Source organism: Lygodium microphyllum, chromosome 4 (assembly GCF_053477565.2).
Source record: "Lygodium microphyllum isolate KBCC chromosome 4, Lygodium_microphyllum_v1.1.10, whole genome shotgun sequence".
In the NCBI taxonomy this organism is placed as follows: domain Eukaryota; kingdom Viridiplantae; phylum Streptophyta; class Polypodiopsida; order Schizaeales; family Lygodiaceae; genus Lygodium; species Lygodium microphyllum.
In genome coordinates, this window is record NC_141138.1 from 172,139,900 (window position 1) to 172,162,526 (window position 22,627).

A 22,627-nucleotide genomic window follows, 5' to 3' on the forward strand; every position below is an offset into this window, starting at 1 on the left:
GGTGCACACGCAAAGTTGCAAACATATAGAAGGTATGCACAATTTTATGGACCAGCACACTTAACACACAATTACACGTTTTGGCACTTTGCAGAGTAGTCTCATAGCCGTCTCTGAACATCAAGTACAAAAGTGGGTGACAAAGCAAAACCACGAACCCACAGTATAGAATAAAGATACGACCCTGATTTCTCTCCAATGTTACGCAGACTAATTGCTTGCCACAGCACCTTCCATGAAGTAATTTCTGAGGATTGGAGTACAGAAGAGGTAAAGATGCCACAGCACATACCCACATTTCAGTCAGCTGTAGTTTGGATTTGGGACAGGTTGACTCAAGATAAGATCCAAGGATGCCCTTTGAGATGTGTTTAGAAAGTGCTACATGTGCTCAGTACAGAACCAGCAGGCAAAATGGACCACTATACTGGATTCCTGCCCTACCATTGAATTTAGTGTACAAGATACAAGAGAGAGAAGAGGCCCTTCAAAAGCAACCTTGAATATGAATACAACCCTTGTAGGAAGATGCAAGTCTAGTTAGATCAGCCTGTGGTTGCTTTATTTTCCGCTAAATTGCCCTTCAACGCTGCATTAAATTTTCTTTTTCCACCTCGTCTTCCTCTCGTTCTCCTTCTGACAACTATAAGTAAAGAGCCTGCAACACACACAATCTTTGTGGCAACTCTTGATCCTGCAGTACACAAGGATATGTCAGGGAACGAACAAACAAAATCATTTTTTTCCCAACAAAAAGCTCATCTTACCAAGTGTGAGTATGACTGTTTCTTTGTACCCCTCCTCACGAGCCAATGGTGTAAGAGCTTCCCCTTCTGAACCAACCACCCCCACAAACCCTCCTTTCATTGAAGTTCGCCAGGTATGCACTTTTCCACATTCTGTGATACCAGCACATACACCTGCACCAATTGACACTTGTTTAAGCTTGTCTCCATTCGCAATGCTTGGGCCCTGACCGTAGATTGGGGTTGCTGGAACATTATAAACTCCAGCAGCAGGATTGGGGAGGGCATGTGTCCACTGATGCACCTCCCCATCATTAGTAAGGGCAATAAAGTCCTCACCATAGCATCCAACGTCAACCACCTACAGAAATATTGTGAGTAAATTTTTCAGACACGACAGGCGAGCATGTAATGTAACTGCTCCTTTGAAAAGTACCTTGCGCCCAACCAGTGTACCGACAGCAGGCTGACAAATGGAAAAAGGAGAGGTCCATTTGCCAGCAAAGCCTGATGATATAGAGTTTGAACCAGGATAATACCCTTCACCCCATGTCCAAGCCCGACCATCATCAGTCATTATTATAGCATGATAAACCCTGCCACACTGACAAGAAAGAAAAATTAATTATCTGAAGCTCCCTCCACTCACAGAACCTTCTCCAGAAATCTTCAATACCTGAATTTTAACAGGTTTGCCTGTATATCCAGTTACAAGATTCACTTCCTCCATGTAGTCTCTGGTAGCAGATCGTATGTAGACACGATCCGTATCAGTAATGTATCTGCACACATAATCTCAAGATTACTGGCCCATGTTTACTTGAACCCATGCAAAAACCACATTTCCATACAACAGAATCGTTTACCCCACAAACGGTGACTCATCAGCTGCCTCCACCATTCCAACACTAACTTGCACAATTCTCCCAACACCCTCTAATAAATTAGGATTTGACTGCAGCAAGGCAAATTTCAGCCCTGGATGTTGCCGCTCATCAACATATTGGCATGTGTGCACCTTTCAAGTATATTGATCATTTCAGTCATAAGCTCTTCAGAACTGAGGACAACTGTTCCACTCATACCAATGTATTTGTAAAGTAACTTACAGGTTCATGAGGTTGTGATCCTTGAAGGATGATATCCTCTCCAGTGTTAGAAACCGCCACCAAATAAAATGGATCTGGAACCTATGCACAAAGGAGTGGCAAGGATCTTGATTGCTTGAATAAATTGCAAACAAATAAAAAGGGACTTGGACATGTGTACAGAGACGGAATTATAATTACCTTTGTTATCACAAATCCAACAATTTGGGATAATAAAGAACAAGCAGCAGAGTTCAAACAAGGCATTCCTTACATTGCTAGTCACAATTCATCAGTCTCATCGTGGCTAGTGCAATAATCTGATATCCTCCCACATGTGAATGATATGGAAAACAGACAGTATCGAAAATCCCAACGAAACAACCACACTGATTTCTTGCCCATATACTTTGGCATAAGACTAAAAGTTTGACTAGGGATCCGAGGTGAAACAGTGCCAACTTTTTATGTGAAGTTACCTGGTCTTCTTGCCCAGCTTGATAGCCAGCACATGCCCTGTCAACGTCTGGCCCTGAAATGTCAATCAAAATGACATTTTTGTTGTCTAGTGAGGATACATGTTCCCATTCATTGCATCGTGTATGAATATTTCCGTGTTTACAGCGCCAGATCCATACTTGGCCAGCAGCAGTCAGTGCAGCAAGTTGATGTCGGCTTGCCTAGTTGGGGGCACAAGCACAAGAAACTCAGCAAGGCAAACAATGAAAAAGTAATGTTTGAGGTTTTAAAAATACTGTTATTTAATTTTGTACCCCTGTAAAGAGTACAAGTACAAATTCAAACAAGGAATGTCCAAAAAAAACTCTTATTTATATAGAAACTTCGCATCATATGCAATGTTGGCAGCAAATGATTATAAAATCTGTTGAAAATTTTTATAAATAGTTCCCAAAAAAGATACAGACAACAATTGAAGAACAAGATTTACAACTCTAAGATATTGTTACTAGGAGTGTCACTCTGTCACGTTGGCTAACATAGTGATAACTTGCCAGAAATGAACAACATATCTAAAAATCTACAATAATCAGAGCAGTAAGTTTGCAGAGGGATTTCCAGGAGTTCGTATCTAGCTAATTTGTGCAGATCTCACTCTCTTGACCAGTTGCAAGCGGCAATGTTTTACTTGACCATTACTTTGACAAGTAGTGAATGGGCATTAAGAGTGCTTAAGTTGCCTGCATGCAGGACTGTTAAGCATGTGGGTATTTATATCTTCACTTCCTACCTAGCCATAGAAACAATAATGCATTTGGGGCCAATAAATGAGCAGCCCATGTGGCATCTCCATCCTGAATCAATCAACAGAAGATACATAAGCTTGAGGGCTGGACCCTAATGCTCTCTCTTTAGTTTGTCATGAAGCATTTAATGTCTGTCCCGTGTTTTGGCTAGAAGGGTACCCCAAGGTTGAGCAATGCGACCAAAAGTTGCACATAGGAGCTAAGCTTTGCCAGTTGGAGAAGGCAAAGCAGGTGAGCAAGTCAGTTGCATGAGAGATGCTGCTACAGATTTGGATAGCTTGCAAGGTGCGCCATTGGAAACAAGCTTGCTGCAGATTGGGCTGGAAAAATTCTGGCTAAGAAGTATAAGGCTGTAAGGCACAGCTGCCAAGATTACATTTGATATAGCACGAAGGCAAAAGAAGGCTGGTTTGACATCCTGAACACCTGGTTACATGTATATGACTTGACTTCTGTCAAGTAACCAAAGAGCTAATTGTGGCCAAAAGGTGTAAAAATATTTCAGATATACTGCCAGGCTGTGTTGGGTTTGGGCTCATGAAGATGACCAGCATCTAAAGCAAATGAAACTCCATGGCAAAGAGAGAGGAGAGAGAAAGGAGGTTTTCTTTTCTTTTTTTCCTTTTTTTTCTTTTTTCTTTTTTTTTGGGGGGGGGGGGGAAGAGAAACTCTTGTGCATAGACTTCAAGGAAATAGATTTGATAAAAATAAGTGAGATCTGAAAGTACGACTGATAGGGCCTCAATATATAGGCTAAGCTGTGTACATTGTACCTAACTTTTGCTCAGTGGTGTAAAATGTGTTCACACCTTTAGCACGCACATATACCCATAAGGTGCATTCACACACAAGGAAAATAAATAACCAGTCCCCCTTTCAGGTCATGGGTGATTGAACTCATGACACGAAACATATACCACTACCAAAGTATCTTTGTTGTCCCAAGCTTGCATGTGCATAATTGCCTTGCTGCCCATGTTCCCATGGATTGGCACTACCAAGTTGGCCATGCATTTCCACTTGCTGCCCCAAACTGTTTGTGCTCATCACGCATTTTGGGCTCTTCTAAGGAAAACTTAGGCATTTCCTTTGGTTCTTGTGGCTGTCCCGAAGCTATAGAAGGTGTCTTCTTCTCTTTGCCTTTGCTATCCTTCTTTGGAGCATTCAAAAATCGAGTAAACTGGGGATCCTTTGCCGATTCAATAAAAAAATTTGCTACTGTACGCATTCGATCCTTGGAGCTCTCATCAAATTCTTCAGCCCCTTGCTGGTCATCAACCTCTTTATGCATTGAAGTGCCAACATTTGCGTCATTTCCCACATTTTCAGCATGCTGTCCATGCTGAGAACCATGCCCAACGTCAATCATTGCATTTCCCCCTTCACCTCGTGATTGACCAAGGAGTGATGTATCCTCTCCACTTAATCCCGTATCACCATGTGAAGACATGCTGCTTGTATTTCACTGCGAGAACAATTTCAGCAATAATGCAATAGTCCCAAGTTGCAATCAAGTCCCACAGGCCCACCAATTCAAAGGATTTGATGGTCTCCCGGCGATGGAGCCATGAAACCAACCTTCCTTCCGTGGATGGGTGGTAAATCCTTGATTACAACTTAATTACAGCAGCAAACAATAAATACAAATTTACATATTGATCTTGGACAATGCGCACCCGATTGGCCCCAAAATTGGCACCCCTTTTGGTATTTCTTTAGCTTTAGTCAAGAAGAAGTTCATTTACAATGGGATTCTCCCAATCCCCTTCACAATCCAAACTCCCCTTGCTGTCCAAAGTGACCAGCAAGTCTACAATCTGATTTGTCCCTTGATTCTGGCACTTAATTGGCCTTCACACACTTCATAAACGATGGAAATGCCCCAAATCCAATGGCTGGCTAGTCCTCCACCTAAATTTAGCTAAAATTCACCTTCAGCCCTGAAAAATCCAAGTCTTGGAGCTTCTAATTTCTGACATGCTTCTTGAGACTGTTGCTAAACCCTAATTTCTGCTGTAAATTAGGGTTTACATCAGAGAAATTTGCAATTTCTCAACCTCCAAGGGTCCAAATGCTGAGATCTTCAGAGCAAGGTTGTGAAATATTATTTCAGTGTCCAGAAAAATAATCTAACTGCCAATAATTAAATTGGCTGGGCATCTTCCACTCCCAAGTCTCTCCATGCAATCTTTGATCATTAAATCGACGTTTCACACACTTCATAAACGATGGAAATGCCCCAAATTCAATGGCTGGCTAGTCCTCCACCTAAATTTAGCTAAATTCACCTTCAGCCCTGAAAAATCCAAGTCTTGGAGCTTCCAATTTCTGGCATGCTTCCCGAGGCTGTTGCTAAACCCTAATTTCTGCTGTAAATTAGGGTTTACATCAAAGAAATTTGCAATTTCTTAACCTTCAAGGGTCCAAATGCTGAGATCTTCAGCGCAAGGTTGTGAAATGTTATTTCAGTGCCCAGAAAAATAATCTAACTGACCAATAATTAAATTGGCTAGGCATCTTCCACTCCCAAGTCTCTCCATGCAATCTTTGACCATTAAATCGACGTTAGGTACCATTAAACGCCACATCTCTGGTGTTACCAACTGACACTTATGGCCAAATGAATGACCTAGACCAACAATTGACACCACATACTATGCAACATAACTCACAGCAACTTTTGCATTTGACATCCCATGATTTTCTCAGGACCCGAGCTTATAAGTTTACTCTAACCCCAGTTGCACCTCACATATGCAACATTTACTTAATCATGTGATTAAAAACTAATCCACATGTTAAGTGAGGTTTCAAAAACACATATCCTCATGACAACTGCCAAGGGGACAATATCCAACAATCACCGTCTCTTGGGGAAGCAAATTACAAAATCGTAGATTATCGAGATGGCATTCTTGAAACCCTAGAAGAAGTAGAAGCAACCTCTATAGCGCATTGTAGCAGTCACAAGAAGGCCATGGTACCAATCGATTCTCCTATGGTTCAAAAGGATTAAGTGCGCATCAAATGGTCTTATTGCCTTGAGCATAAAAATCTCAAAGCCGATGCAGAATAAACTCTATGGCCTAGAAGAGAGAGATGGCACATCAAGTGTCTACGAATAGATGTATATACTCCGGTAGAAAAGGTAGCAATGGTCCATGCCGACAAGCATCGGTGGGGGTTCTAGTGATGCCAAAAGAGTAGCACTCAGTGATCTATTCATTTGCTTGTGGAGAAGTCATAGCACCAGAGTGTCAACTTGTAAAAGGGTTGGAGGGTAGGAGAGGAAGAGAAGGGTATTTAAAACCAATCTTTCTCCTTAGATAGGGTGGTAAATAACTTGATTAAGCACTATTTACAGCAAATAACAAATTCAGAAAATCGAAATGCACACTTTGCCATATAATCTTGGACATTGGACATCTTATTGGCCCCAAAACTGGCACCCCTTTTATTATTTGTTTAACTTAATTGAAGAAAAAATTGATGTACAATGGGATTCTCCCAATCCCTTTTCGTATTCCAACTCCCCTTGCTGTCCAAAATGACCAGCAAGTCTTCAACCTAATTTGCCTCTTGATTCGGGCAATCAATTTGGCCTTCATCCGCTTTGATGGAGATGGAAAATGCCCCAAATTCAATGATTTTCTGGTACCTCCACTTGAATAGGCTAAAAATAGCTTCAGCCCTGTTGAATCCAAGTCTTGGAGACTCCAATTTCTGGCATGCTTCTCGAGGCTGTTGCTAAACCCTAAGTTCTGCCTGCAGATTAGGATTTACAGTAGAGAAATCTGAAATTTCTCGGTCTTTGATAATCTCAATACTATAATCTTCGGAGAAAGACTGGGAAATGAGAGAGAATGCCGAGGAGAGAGAAAATTTAGACTTTCTTCATGAAGAGCTGAAGAGAATCAATCATCTACTACTGCAGCCCTGTCTCATGATAGTAGGAATCCATCTTCCATCAGTTTGGAATGAGTTAAACACTGATATGGATGTGATTTGGGAGCTTGGACGTCTTGTTGAAGGTCGAATTTCTGTATCCATGGTAGAAGAGAGAGATACATGCACAGAGAGAGAGAGAGAGAGAGGACTAGGCTATCATAACGGAGGGAAAAACAATAGAGGAATAAAAGAAAGCAGGGAAAAAACTGAGCGCCATGCTTTTCACCAATTTGAATTTCGATAGATGCAAAGAACTAAAGAAAATCAGTCATTTACTACTCTTGCCTTGTCTCAACAACCTGTAGATACTGTCACCTACTATTGATCGGTCTTCTCCTGCCCTTGGCTACCTCAGAAGGTCCTCCAATGGCTGCAAATCAAAGCAATAGCATCTCCTCCCTCTCTCTTGCAAGCTAAACACACTCAAAATGCCTCTCTGCAACCTCTAAAGACGTTTTTCAGTCTTGCATGGGCATTTTTTACAAGTGACAGCCTTCCCAAATGTTATGACATGTGGCACGAAGATCGAGACACGCAGTGCTTACACACAGCAACAAAGAGACACAAAGAGAGTGTACGCAGAGTAGAGAGGAGAGTCAACACGACTTGTGGATACAATGACAAGTGTACCTATTTAGGTTTTTAGATATAGATATATATGAAAATACAAATGTGCTAAGGGTGTGTTCACACCCGTGCACATGTAAACAGTAAAAGGCACGATGGCCCTTTATTCCCAACAACCTCCCACCTAAAGGCAATGTGCCTCAAGAGTCGAAAAGAATCAGCTAAGTCTAGGTATGTACAAAGCTGGAATACATATATCTATCCAACTCCCATCATCTATCGGCAATGAGCAAACCGCTCTACTAAAAGACCCTTTGTGAAAAGGGCTGCAGGATTATCATCTGTATACACTTTGACAAGCTCAATGCTCTTGCTGTCAAGTACATCTCTAATGAAGTGATACTTCACCTATATGTACAAAGCTGAAATACATATATCTATCCAACTCCAATCATCTGTCGGCAATGAGCAAACCGCTCTATTGGAAGACCCTTCGTAAAAAGATCTGCAGGATTATCATTTGTATACACTTTGATAAGTTCAATGCTCTTGTTGTCAAGCACATCTCTAACGAAGTGATACTTCACATGTATATGCTTCATCTTTGCATGAAAGACGAGATTCCGTGCTAGCATGATAGCACTCTGACTATCACAATGAAGAGCAGGTAACTCTGTAATGCCAAGCTCTCCCTCCAAGCGTAAAAGCCATAAAGCCTCCTTGCAATCCTCACTGGCAGCCATATACTCTGCCTCTATAGTAGACAATGCAACACACTTTTGTAGATTTTTCCAACATTATCCATAATTAAATATTACTTTTGAATATTTAAATACTGATAATTATTTCGACGCACTGAAAAATAATCTAACTGGCCAATAATTAAATTGGCTAGGTAACTTCCATTCCCGAGTGTCTCTACGTAATCTTTGACCATCAAATAGGAGTTAGGTACCATTAAACACCACTTCCCTAGTGTCACCAACTGACACTTATGGCCAAATGAATGACCTAGACCAACAACTAGCACCGAATACCACCATGTATCTCTACGACATAACTTATAGCAACTTTTGCCTTTGACATCACGTGATTTCCTCGGATCCCGAGCTCGTAAATTTACTCTAACCCCAGTTACACCTCACATGTGCAACATTTACTTAACCATGTGATTAAAAATTAATCCACATATTAAGTAAGGTTTCAAAAATACATGTCCTCATGACAGTATCTCTGTCTCTTGATGATGCAGCAGAAATGAAGGGCGATAACCAGTAGATGATGTTGAACACGCAACCTATCTTTGCCTTCTTTGATGAATAGGGCTTTTAGCTCTCTAAGCTCTTGCACTCTAATAACATGTATGCTCTAATACCATGTCAAAATAAACAACAATGCAGAGAGTCAGTAGGGTTATCATGCTATGAGAAGAAAAGTTGATACAACAAAGCCGAAGCTTAAAAGATAATTGCACTATCATGTCTGAAATTGGAATCAAGCGGCAACACTTGTAGAAAATCCGCACAATGAAGGGAGTAAAACGCAATCCTCCGAGCAGTGGGCTATCGAAGTAATCACTGGGACTCCTTCGATAGTTGGTGTTGCCCATTTGCGACCATCGCCTGGGCAAATTCTCATAAGCGTTGCTTTCGGTCCATAAGATTTGTTCTCTTGGTCTCTTGGTGGAGTTTGACAATGATGTTGTTCGAGTTCTTGATCGTGGATCGAGAAAGGTTCTCTCTTCAGGATATGAGGAGAATGGAATCTACAAATTGAAGTCTTCTTCCGCTCTTACCTCTCTTCTTCTTACCTCTCAAACATAGTCTGAGCTATGGCATGCTCGGTTTGGCCACCTGAACTATGAGTATCTTCGAAAGGCATCGCAAGGATCGCTTATTCGAGATTTTCCGAACATAGTAGTGAGCCAGTAGCCATGTGTCTCCTGCATTTGTGGGAAACAGTATCGGGATCCGATTCCCAACAAAGCTTCAAGGCGGTCTACTTCACGTATGGAGCTTATATCTACGAATCTTTATGGCCCGATGAGGACCGAGTCCTTGAAGGGGAGCTTGTACTTCATGTTGATCGTAGATGACTACAACAAGATGACATGGGCATACTTCTTGACGTTGAAGTCAGAGGCTTTCTCCCACTTCAAAGATTGGCTTCTCTTTGAGGAGAACCGATTTGGCCGGAGATTGAAGACCTTGCGATCAAACAAGGGTGGTGAATTTATTTCTAATGAGTTTGCTCGTTTTTGTGCAAATAGGGGCATTCACCAGGGATTTGCTAATACCAACACTCCTCAAGAGAATGGCATTTTGGAGCAAAAAAACCGAAGTGTGATTGAGATGGTGCGCACCATGATGGAGCACCGACAAACACCTCACTTCTTGTGGGCCGAGGCAGTGGCTACAACAGTCCATATCCTAAATCGATCTCCCACTTCGGCCGTTGACAGGATGACATCTTTTGAGGCTTACTTTGGGACTAAGCCTGATGTCTCTTATTTTAGGATCTTTAGGTGTGATGCCTATGTGCACATCCCAAAGAAGTAGCGTGACAAGTTTGAGGTGGCTTCCCAAAGACAGGTATTTGTTGGCTATAGCTCCCAGTCCCAAGGCTATCACTTATATGATTCTGTTAAGCGGGATGTCTACATGAGCCGAGATGTGCGGTTCTCGTGGAAGTTCCAGCCACCGAGGGGGGCGAGAAGCACCCCGTACTTGGAGATCCTTGGGAGAGTTGGGCCCCCGCAACATTTCTTGTGGAGCCAGAGCCTATTGATGGAGATTCTTCTTCAGATTCAAAATCTTCTCTTCCACTGGCCACCCCAATAGAGATCTTGCCGGTGGATATACTCGAGTCTTCAGTGGATGGAGAGTGCCTAAGAGAGATCCGGCCTCCTTTTCGCTAGGCCCATGACACCCTCCGAGATTTAGGGATCAAGGGGGTCCCTAAGAAGCGGGAACCGCTGGATGGACCGCGGAGGTCACAGAGACACCACACATATACTATGGAGCTTGTTTACTCTAACTATTGTTCGATGTCTCGTATTATGTAAGATAGAGAGCCTACATTAGTGAAGGAGGCTTTACAGTCTCATCATTGGCGAAAGGCGATGGAAGACGAGTTGGAGGCTATTGAGCGGAATGGCACTTGGTTCCTTGTGGCTCGTCCCTCTCATAAGAAGGCGATTGCTATCAAATGGGTCTTCAAGACCAAGTACCATCGTGATGGCTCTTTGGACAAGCACAAGGCTTACCTTGTTACTAAAGGTTTTGCACAGCGCCCAAGTGTTGACTTCCATGATACTTTTACCCCTACAGCTCGCATGGCAGCTATTCGTGTTATTCTTGCCTTGGCTGGCCATAGGAGATGGCTTGTTTTTCAGTTAGATGTGAAGTCGACCTTCTTGAATAGTAATTTGAAGGAGAAGATCTATGTAGAGCAGCCTCCTGGATTTGGTTCTTTAGAAGGGTAGGTTTAAAGGTTAAAGAAGGCCTTGTATGGCCTAAAGCAAGCTCTACATGCTTGGAACAAGAAGATTGACTCATTTCTCCAAGCCAAGTTGTGATATCGATGTTCTAGGGCCGATCCGTAGATTTATGTATACACTTTCGAGGGAGGTCATGTGTTATCTGTTTTGTATGTTGATGACTAGATTATTGCAAGTGCTCATACCCAGATGGTCGAAGAGACAAAGGCAACCTTAGACCAAAAGTTCGAGATGACAAATTTAGAACTTCTCCATTTTTTTTTGGGCCATGAGATTTGTCAGTCGCAAAGGCGGATTTTCATCTCTCAGCAGAGATATATACAGGAGCTCTTGGTGACTTTTGAGATGGGAGAATTGTCAGTCCATTTCTACTCCTATGGATCCGAACTAGAAGGCCACTTCACACGCAGATTCTCCTTTGGCGGATGCTACTCGCTACAGTCAACTGACTGGATCATTGATTTGGCTTCTCAACACATGAGTTGATCTATGTTTAGTTGTAGGTCTCTTGGTTGGGTTCATGAGTCCACCTCGACAGGTGCATTGGCAAGCTGCTCAGTGGATACTACAGTATAGGTGCTTCTGATCTCGTTCTTGCAAGTTGGAGTGATTCAGATTGGGCTGGCGATGTGGATCAAAGTCAATCTACTACATGTTATTGTTTTACCTTGGGTATTGGTGCTATCTCTTGGAGTAGCAAGAAGCAGCCCACGGTAGCCCTATCTTCGACTAAGGCAAAGTATCGAGTAACATCTTCTACCACATGTGAGACTGTGTGGCTTCGGCGATTGTTGAAGGAGCTTGGATGCCCCCAAACTTCTCCTACTATCTTGCCGTACAACAATGAGAAACGCATTGCCTTGGTAGAGAATCCTGTATTTCATGCCCGAATGAAGCACATAGAGATTCAGTATCACTTCATCAGGGAGAAGCTTCTGGATGCGACTATCAATGTGGAGTACTACAAGACGAAGGACAATCTTGCAGATTTTTTCACAAAGGCGCTTCCCCAAGCTCTTCTTCGAAGGCATGCTAGATCCCTCAGCTTTATGACATGTCCAGGATCTGAGAGGGGGTGTTAGAGATTGTCATTCCCTAGACAGCCAAGAGTGTTACAGTGTGCAGAGCAGGACAAAGCAGCAACCACGTCACTAGCCATGTCATTGCTGCCATGGCACATGCCACGTGACACTCTGCAATCGGCCAAGTACAATCGGATAGTTCTTCACCAATCGGCTGCATTTATGCAGCCAACCTGGTCATCATTTGGCATTTCTTTTCTGCTATTTAGCAGCCCTCCAGCACATTTTGTATCACTTGTATCTGACAGATTACAACCTACTGGTCACAGAGTCAGCACTCAGGTTGACAAAGTTCTAGGTCCTCAAGGCGGAGACGTATGCAGATATTCTCCCTGCACCCATGTATAATTCTGCATTCTTATATAGCATTCTTCACAGCAGATTTTCTGTGTTTCACTATCCCTTTCTCTCTCTCTCTTCTCTCTCCGTTCACTCTTTGTCACGATCATTCGCTTCTACATTGCTTCACTCTGACAGTGTAAAGGCAATGGAAGGGGCTAGTGAGAGAAGGAAAGTGGTGGTGACCAAAAAAGGTGGTGAAGAATGACTGCAGAGAGAGTGAAGAATGAATGAAGTGATTGTCTATTTACAAACATAAGCTGTCTAGGATGGCGCACCACTGTGTGGGCATCCATTGAAAAAGTGGCCAAAATGTGGGCACTAACCCTTTTGCAGCTCTTAGTATGAAACCCTAAATGAAGTGTGTGAACTAAAAAGTGGTTTCTCAACAAAATGTAGTGCAACTTGAGTCTGATGATGACTATATCTTAGCTACTTCATCTCTCGATGCTACTCAATTGACCAATGCTTCATCTACTTACTCTCAGTGTTGGTTGCTTGATTCTAGGACTTTTTTCCATGTTATCCCACATCAGGATTGGTTTCATACCTATCGCAACATTACAAGTTCTGTGAGACTGGGAAATGACTATGCATCGTATATCATTGGCTTTAGAAATGTTAGACTGCAGTTTGCTTTAGGCAACTCTTTTGAATTGCATAATGTGCATCATGTATCGGCTTTGACCAAAATCCTATTATCTACTGGACAGTTGAATGATACAGGATATCATGTCTCTTTTGGTGATTCTACATGAAAGATTACTCCTAGTCACCTTGTTTTTGCTCGAGGTGCCAAGGCTGGCAACCTCTATCATGTGTTTGTATCTAGGTCTGTTGACCATGTATTGGCTCTTACTAATTTACCACATGTATCTTTATGGCATCATTGCCTTGGGCACATGTCTTTGAAAGGAATGAAAGTACTTACTTGTTTGCAATATCTTCCATCTCTTGATTACTCACATTCTGATTCGTGTAATCATTGTTTTTATAGTAAACAAACACATAATGCTCATTAAAATTTTAGCTCTACACGCATTGGAGAGCCTCTAGCTCTTATGCATTCCAATATATGGGGTTCCACACCTTGTCAGTCTTCACTAGGTAACATGTCACTTTGTAACATATATTGATGATTATTCGCATAAGATGCAAGCTTATCCTATTAAGTAAAAATCAGATGTTCTAGCTACATTTAAGCACCTTGTTACTCCAGTTGAGAACTATTTTGGATATAGGCTGAAACATAGCAATCAAAAACGTCAAACGTTTAGAAAAGAAACATCAAAAACGTGTTTCGTAAGTTTCTTTCAAGAGGGGGTAAAATAGAAACCGCGGGTTTTTTAAATAGGGATTTTAAATAGTTTTAATTGGGGAAAGAGGTTCTAAACCTCTATGGAACTCTCTTAAACAAAAATGGCTAGTTGAGCTTGAGTGATAATAGAGTCAATTGAGAATAATACATTATACGTTACATATCCATGATCCATTATTGACTTGTCACTTATGTCAAAGTTAGTCTTTGGACAAGCTATACTATGGTTTTGTAACTCAAAAATTATGATTCACACATATCATACAAAGAAAATTAAAATTAACATGTAAATAGCCTATCTATAATATGAACTAAGTCAAGTTGCAACATCATGATTCCATTTCAAAACAAACCGACAAAATGTCAAAATCAAGAATGAATCGTAAAATATCATAAATAACTCATAAATGAGACTAAAGTCATATAATATTCAAATCTCAAGACAAGAATAGATACTAGATTGACAAATTCCAATAACTAAACAAAATCACAAAAAAATTAGTCTCTCATCCAAAATCTTGAGCTCTCACGAGTCATTACATATCACCATCATCATCATGTTTAACATTGCCCATTAGTTTTTGTCAAAAAAGCCATGTTTTGGATTCCAACTCACCAAAAAAATAAAAAAAGTTAAAAATGCACACGTTTTTTACTCTCAAAAACGTTTCGTACTTTAAGAAACGTTTCGTAAGTTTCAAATTCAAAGAAACACGTTTCTTAGCTGCTATGGACTGAAATGCCTAAGGTCTAACAATGGGGATAAATATGTCTCTAAGGCATTTGAGCAATTTTTCCATGAACAAAGTATTAAACATCATTACCCCAGAATGGTATTGTAAAGCACATGAACAAAACTCTTCAAGAAAGAGCCAATATAATGCTTAGTCAGACAAGCTTACCACAGTACTTTGGGGTTGAGGAAATCACTACTATTGTGTATCATTAATAGACCCCCATGCACTACTCTTGGTTGTTAGGTTGCAAAGGAAGTATGATCTAGGAAACCTCCGTCATACGCTCATTTGCGGGTCTTTCGATGTGAGGCTTTCTAGCATATTCCCAAAGACAAGCACAACAAGTTGGATCCGAAGTCTGTTAAGTGTATCTTTCTTGGATATGGTGATGCAAGAGAGATGGGCTATCGCCTTTGGATCCACAAGCTCGGAACATTAACCACAACCACGATGTTGTTTTTCATGAAGAGAGGATCCATAAGCAACCTAAGTAGACAGTTGAGGTACGTAAGGTGGTCTTTCAAGAGGAGTCTCCTGTTACCATACAACCAGCCCCAATGAAATAATATGCTCTAGTTGTTGATGATACAGTGGCCCACAATTCGCCCATCATGCAAAATCATGTTGTTAGACAAAGAGGACATGGTGTACAAGCCCCACATCCAGCTTTGAGGTGCTCTACTAGAGCTTCATGTCCTCCTAATCGCTATAAGCCCTCTACGGATTATGTCATAGTGACAAACTCTACTAAACCACTTACCTATGAGGAGGCTATATACAGAGGTGATTCTCATTCTTGGGGGAGAGCTATACAATCTGAGTTTGATTCATTGCAAAAAAACTATATATGGAACTTAATTTCCTTGCCTGATGGGAAATGCGCATTGCCATGTAAGTGAGTGCACAAGTTGAAGAGTACCCCTGGTCACCTTAAGTCAGTATATAAGGCTAAATTGATTGCAAAGGGTTTTAAACAAGAGCATGGTGTTGACTTCGATGAAGTCTTTTCTCCTATAGTCAAGATGACTACCCTACACTTAGTCTTGGCCTTGGTTGCTTAGTTGGATTTGGATCTTTATCACATGGATGTGAAGACGGCTTTCTTACATGGAAACTTGTATGATGAGATTTATATGCAGCAACCTAAAGGCTTTCCCAAGAAAGGCAAGCAACACCTAGTATGCAAATTAAAGAAGAGTCTTTATAGGCTTAAACAAGCACCTAGGGAGCGGTACCATAAGTTTGATGCTTTTATGCATTCACAGAGGCATTCCCACAATGATATGGATCCGAGTTTATACATGAAGAAGGCCCGTGATGCTTAGTCTTATTATTTTGATGCTTTATGTTAATGATATGCTTATAGCTAGGAGTACTCATGCTGACTTGGATGCTCTAAAGAATCAACTCAAGAAGAGGTTTGACATGAAAGACATGGGACGAACCTCACACATACTTGATATGTACATTACGTGCAATCACTCTAAGGGATTTCTCTACTTGTCTCAGAAACAGTACATCCATAGAGTACTTGAGCAATTCCATGTATGAAAGTACAAGCATGGAGCTCCAACTAGCCTCATTGACCACAATTAATTTGTTCATTAAGGAAGTGTCACATCCTTAGACATCAAGGATGGATATCCATATTCTTCGCCATTGACCACTAACCATTTGGTCACTATGGATCACTCACTGTGAATGGGTCTTAAAAGTTGCGAGTAAAGGGTTTGTGACGGCACTCAAGGCACTTTAGGGTTAGGGCTACTAAGTTCCTTAAAGACCCAAAGCTCATTTACACACTTTGCACTCGAGATCCAAGGTGGCTCTAGCTATACCCTTATAGTGGTGTGGGTGGGTGGTATAGGATGCCAACTATTGAAGTAGAGACTTGGCTGCCAAGGTCAAGGGTGAACCCATTTGGCTCTAGACTCTACAGCTGGGAGGTGACACTAATGTCCATTGCATTATGTTTCTATGCTTATATGGATGTGCCATGTTGTGTGTAGGTTGGAGATCTATGTGAGATTACATCATGCTTGCTGGCTGCACTAGTGAGAGGTAATCCTACAGTCTATGGCTGTTGTCCACTCACTCACTCATGGAGGCTACTTCTACAATCCTGTGATAGCCACACACAACACGGCAATGGCTGGTTGCATGCTCACTTGACACTGCTGCAAGTCGCGTGGTAAGAGATCTGAACTGCACATTGCTTGTTGAGCCAAGACAGAGTGCTAGTTTTGCGCATGCACGTGATTCAGGGCTATTTGGTAGGGATCAAAGATAGCTCATACAGGATGCAGGTGCATGTTGGTGGTATCAAAGGATTCCAAGTTAACTGATGTATTTGATGATTATGGAGTTAAAGATTAAAGAAAAACAAGGGACACAAACTTCAAACGTTTTGGGCAAATCTGTGGTTGGTGTGTTGGATGAATTGAGCCATTGTGCAAGAGCAATCTAGTATTTTAATAGTGATTTCTGTTGATGGTGCTCCAAACTGCTTCTCCTATATTGCTGTGTTTTCAGCCTTTGGTTCTTCTACATTGCTGTCTTTTAATTCCTAGCTCCTGGGAAACTGCTGCTATGTCGAGATTGACGCACACATGACAGGCCATTAAAAAGTGTGGGCATGTAACAAACCTTAAAAGCCAAAACTTGCTTTACTCTCATCGATGCAATCTTAGACCTCATTTACAGAAGCTAAAGTGGCTGATGAAAAAACAACTGTTTCTGCCACAAATCATTTATAAGTTGAGCCTTTATGCTATCTCTTCACATCTTGCACTCAGACATCTCTTGGTTTTTCCACTCACTGTTCATGCTTGACCAATGACCTCACAATACTGTGAATGTGCCATAAAGCTTTTTGGTCCAATCATTCAAATGTACAGGACATGTGCCCTATGCAAGATGTCCATTAGATTGCTGAGCTGGACCTATTAACACCATAAGCCAATGCACCCAAAATGGAAGGACAAATGAAATGGCTTAGCTGCTATGGAGCTTTGAAAGTATGTGTTTAGCATAGGGTCATGTGACTTGTATGTGAGTGAATGCCTGGGGTCATCAAGAGAGTAGGAGTGAAGGAAACAGATTTAGAGTTCTGTAACCCACTTCCAAAACAAACAAAAAAAAAATCTCTTACACACAAAAAAAAGCATTTCAAAAGAGCTTTCTTGTTTATTTGGAACACGGTTATTCCAGTAACTTTCAAAAGGTGAATCAATTGTGAGTAAACAGAAGGATAGTAATATGTACTAATGGCAACAAATTACCATCACAATCACAAGTTTACATAGCCTTACCACTAAATGCACCACTGGAGAAGATGTAGGCAATAATCGAGTAGCTCGTACTTCAGGGCATTTCGATCTCTCAAAATTAACCAGTTCACCCCAGCCAAAATACTCAAATATCTCTGCATCATTTGCAGAAGCATATCGGGCGGTAGCTAGAGGTCGAGGTGGAGGCTCTGACATTGAAAGAGATGCAGATGTAGCAGCCCAATCTTCAGTACCTTTCATCATAACACTGCGAAAATGATATTGAGTTCACAAAGGACAGAAAGAAGTTGCATGAATCAGCTGCTATTTAACAACCCAAAAGATACCTGGCCTGAACCTGCTGTAGTAGCAAAACATAAAAGGTTATAAGGCACTACACCTGACAGATGCGGTTCGTATTTTCCTTCGCCAGCGTCTGTAATACAAAACTGGATGTGAAATGCTGTTCAAACCTCAGATCTAAGAAATTCACAAGTTATGAGAATAGATACCTTGCCGAGTTGGGAAGGTCACCATTGTTTTCTCCACCTTCATAGAGAATAAGAGCTCCGTGTTTGCCTCTTGAGGTTGAAATCCTTCTGGAATTCTCCTTGAAGTGTTGGTCTGCAAATTTCCTCACTGCTTGATAAGGTGCTTCTAAAGCCAGTACCTGCTGGTGTTCTTCCTCGGCTAAGAGGGTTGGCTCTAGCTCATCCCACTCCAGTTCCTCTTCATCACCATCCTCGTAACGGACCTGCAGTATTATAGAGCCCTAGCACTGAGGTCTGACTTTCTCATGTAAGCAATGTGATAGCATTATCTAAATTTCATGTCTGTGAGTTACCTTGTAATATTTTGCTCTTAAATCATACCCAATAACTTCGCCAATGTAAAGCTGTCCACCAAAGTCTTTCCTAGTTCTCCTACCAATCAGTTGCTCACCTCCCCTTAAAGGAGGGGTCATATAAGGAGTCTCAAAATCATCATGACCCCTCTTCGATCGTGATGAATCAGATGGACCAATTAAAGAGCCAGTGGAGCTTCTGGTAGCTATCCTATGTTCTGCAAGAATATCTTCACCTTTCCTTCTCCGAAACCTAGACTCAGAGCCAGCACTTTCTTCATCCAGCTCAAATTTCCTCCTTTTATAAGCTCTTGAGGAATCCTCTAGCCTGTGCCTTCTCCGCCTCACCTTCCTGCGTGAGCCAAAATGGCTTTCAGCACCTGAATCATCTTGGGACTGAGGAGATCTGTCTTCATCATTAGATTCAGAATTCTCGGTAAGTTTTGTGCCACTATCAGTTGCAGTATGTCTTTGCAACACCCTTGTTTTTAACCTTTCTTGTGACCTCCCCTGATCCTCCTCATCATCAGATTGACCAACCTCCTTCTCAATTGTTCTGGGTGTTCCCAACCTCTTCCTGAATTCAAGTTAAATTGCAGCTTAGATAACAAAATAACAGAATGAAACATAAAAACATTTGCAGCTAAGCAGTCTAAAAGATGAAAGACAGTCACATGTGACAAAACCTTCTAAAACTAGTGGAAATACCACCAGAGGATCGAGAGCTTTTTCTGTCAGAGTGTTGTTCTTCGTCTGCATCACCAATAATCAAAGTTCGCTTTACTTCTGCAACATCAAGTTCTTCTTCATCTCCATCTTCATAAGCCACCTATACAATAAGAAAGTAAATTTTGCCACAAGACATTTGCCAACATTCCTTTTTTTTACATTACAAAGGCAATAATTTGCAGCCAAAAAGATTGCATGCTAGCCATTGGGAGCTGCATCAGATACTGCACTAACTTTGATAATGGTTTAACACATTAAACTTACATGGGAGCTTACTTAGGACATCAGACACTCAGAAACCAGCAGGGAAAGAAAAGCTTTACTTCAAGGAATACCTTGTACCACTTAAGCTCTGGGTCATATCGGACAATATTGCCTACAAAATACCTCCTTCCAAACTTTTTCCTGATCTTCTGGCCTACCAAATCAATACCCTCACCATGCAAGATGGATGAATTGCCCTGAGACAAGCAGTCAATCCCTTAGATTTATCTGTCTATGCAACATTAAAATTTTGAGCAAAATGACTTGTACATTCCACAGAATACTTCAAAAAAACACATACATCGAAATGGGCTTTATTTTGCTGATCAAAAGCCTCGCTGCTGCCAGAAATACCTTCACACACAACTTTTATCCATTACTTGTTGAAACTACAGAAATGGAACAAGCATATCTATGAGAAATGGCAATCTACATGAAATATGCACTTTCAATAAATCTACATTGCAAGCAATATACCCGGCACATTCCAATCTGGTTTTTGTACATTGTCATGTGATCGACCAATATTTTCAACTATCAACACTGTTTCCCCATCAATGGACGAAATCACATTGTTGTCGAAGGTCATAGAAGTACCAAGCATGGATGAGATGTCTATGGATCCAGAAGGTAACATTTGTGCACTGAAAGCAGGAAATGGCTCCTTCTCACTGGACTGGCTGTAGCCCACAGTACCCTTAGCATCCATGATGGCTAGATGTTCTGAAGTTCCATCAATCATGCTGGCAGATCTTTCTGAAATTCCCAATGCATGTATCAGGGGGGCAGCTGCAGTACCTCTCTAGAGAAACATGAATAACGGCTGAGGTTTACCTGTTGCACCTGGCCCATGGCCTTGATTAGATAAGGCAGCAACTCCAGGAACAGCAGACTTGGAATCTGGACGTGGTTCCTCCTGAATTACACCTTGATGCTCCACATCTGGTGCAATCAGAGAATCAGTAAGAGCAGAGCTTCTGGTATTAATCAACTAGCTTGAAAAATATGTGTAGGGCAACACCTGCAGGCTTAGAAATAGATTGAGAAGAGCCAGCATCAGCCAGACTGCCCTCAGCACGAGATTTATTGGCAACTTCCTGTTGCATATCATGGGAGAACTTCGGCTCCGGATGAGTCTGCTCATCGGCAGTGGCAGGCATAACCTCCTGCACTTCTTGCCCCAAGGCAAGAGTGGAACCTGGTCGTTTTGAAACGCTGGCATCGGGGGACCCTGTAGATTTCGGCTCCAGGCAGGGCGGCTCCGGGTCTTTCTGCGTGGCTGAAGGATTTCCAAGTCCTACATCATCAGGCTTTGACATGCCTGGAGGCAAGCCTACAGCAGGCGAACCTGAAGGTGCACGCTCGGATGGAACACCATCCACAGTCTCGTTCTGACTTGAAGCCGCTTGTGCAGACAATGAAGCAGGGGTTCCACCACTATTCTCTGCCGTTGAAGCCTCTGCTACTGAATCAGGCTTCTCCTTCGTGTCTGCAGCTTCCATTTTCAGGTCAATGTCTCGACGCTCCGCTGAATTTCCTGTTAAAAGCGACAACTTCCAGAGTTTCGTGTTTCTGGCGCACCATCTTTCGAACTCTGGAACGGCAGTCTCGCAGAAAATCTCTTCCTTACAGCTCCCGTTGTCTCTTTGTTAGGGTTTGCAAACAGAGCGCCAATTTTCGTGTCGCCATTTTTCTCGTCGCTGGTCTCTCTGTGCGCGAGTGCGTTCGCAGGTTTTGAAGAGGCAGCTGGTGTGAGGGGAAGCTGTTCAAATCGCCAAGGTTGGTGAGCTCCCGATTCACAAACCTTGCGCACGAGTAAAAGCGCTCCGTGCGTGAGGTCGTACCGTATGTCTCACTATGTGTGTGGGCATGTATACCCCACTTTTATCTATACTGTGTTATAATTGACTATATTGACTATAAATCAATTTATACTTGGATTTTGATCCCCGTTAACGGAGCTTACAAATCGCCATGGGTCGTCGCAGGGATTATTTTTGCAACTTGTCACGCCTTTCTAATGGTAATTTTTCTTGTTAAAGAAATGAGAAAATAAATCAACACTTTTTGAGAAACACAAAATGAAAATTTTGCATTTCTCAAAGAAAGGTAAAAATATCATAACCTTGCCTATGAAATGCATATATTTTTTTTTAAATTTAATTAGTATTATTATTAAAAATAAGGTTATAAATTATAATAATCCATCATCCTCTCTTCGAGGATCGAACAGTCTTGGATGACTCATGAGTCGTCACACAACCTTGAACCTTTAGGCTTTAGGGATTCGTCATGACTCAAGACTCAGGAGTCGCATCAACGTTGCCGCCACCGCCTCGGCTCTCTTGTGACGAGTCACATCACAATCTCACGACTCATAAGACGCAACTCGCGAGCAGCCGCCTAACTACTCAAGAGTCGACAGTGCGGCATGCTCACTACTCCGTAGCTCCAAAGTCCAGCCTCCAAAACCGCACGAGTCATGACTAACAAGTGCCGCAATGTGTCATTGCGTGGCATGTGCAATATCACCCCTTGCTCGACCGTCAACGTCTACCTCACCCCCCGCTCGCTCAACATCACCCACCCACCCGCTCATGTCTACGTTTGCATCCCCCGCTTGGCCCACTCGACCTCTGCATCATCCCTCTCTCGGACGTCTACATCACCCCCCGTCCCCACTGACCGCCTTCTCGCTACTCCTGCCCACTCGACTCCCCGCCCGCCTGCTCGACTGTGGCCCACCCAACTCCCGCCTAGTGATGACCAATGCCCGCCCACCAACTCTTGCCGAGTCACCAGTGCATTCACCCCCCGGCTCCTACCTAATCATCAATGCCCGCCCAACTCCCGCACCCCGCCTTTCAAGTTTTAGGTAACCTTAAACCTTGTCATCGCAATGTCACATGCATTTGAATTTTGACCACTCGTT

The 22,627-nt window shown here is 42.2% G+C and overlaps 1 protein-coding gene across 3 annotated transcripts; it reads right to left on the reverse strand.

Moving 5' to 3' along the window:
- Positions 1 to 28: 28 nt before the first annotated feature.
- Positions 29 to 21,558, reverse strand: LOC148037910 (uncharacterized). 3 transcript variants are annotated; one of them, XM_087676915.1, is made up of 17 exons: positions 20,717 to 21,557; positions 20,530 to 20,637; positions 20,293 to 20,451; positions 19,997 to 20,049; positions 19,767 to 19,892; positions 19,389 to 19,531; positions 18,703 to 19,279; positions 18,371 to 18,612; positions 18,259 to 18,294; positions 17,901 to 18,126; positions 2,314 to 2,514; positions 1,856 to 1,936; positions 1,613 to 1,764; positions 1,423 to 1,528; positions 1,183 to 1,350; positions 768 to 1,107; positions 29 to 694 (listed from the first exon to the last, which is right to left on the reverse strand). In XM_087676915.1, exons 1-17 carry the CDS (start codon positions 21,195 to 21,197, stop codon positions 546 to 548), a joined length of 3,348 nt encoding a protein of 1,115 aa, XP_087533041.1. In that variant the 5' UTR covers positions 21,198 to 21,557; the 3' UTR covers positions 29 to 545. The 3 variants fall into 3 exon arrangements, with proteins under 3 accessions (XP_087533041.1, XP_087533039.1, XP_087533042.1); XM_087676913.1 differs by having other exon boundaries at positions 20,173 to 20,451; XM_087676916.1 differs by lacking the exons at positions 29 to 694; positions 768 to 1,107 and having other exon boundaries at positions 1,187 to 1,342; positions 20,173 to 20,451; positions 20,717 to 21,558.
- Between the last annotated feature and the right edge of the window lie 1,069 nt (positions 21,559 to 22,627).

What these genes read in the sequence shown, in the direction of transcription:
- LOC148037910 (XM_087676913.1), bottom strand. Translation starts at nt 21,197, where the DNA reads ATGGAAGCTGCAGACACGAAGGAGAAGCCTGATTCAGTAGCAGAGGCT. An exon ending in ACCAGATTGGAATGTGCCGG is followed by an intron (nt 20,050 to 20,172) that starts GTATATTGCTTG and finishes TTGTGTGTGAAG; the next exon opens with GTATTTCTGGCAGCAGCGAG. An exon ending in GACCTTCCCAACTCGGCAAG is followed by an intron (nt 18,295 to 18,370) that starts GTATCTATTCTC and finishes TTTGTATTACAG; the next exon opens with ACGCTGGCGAAGGAAAATAC.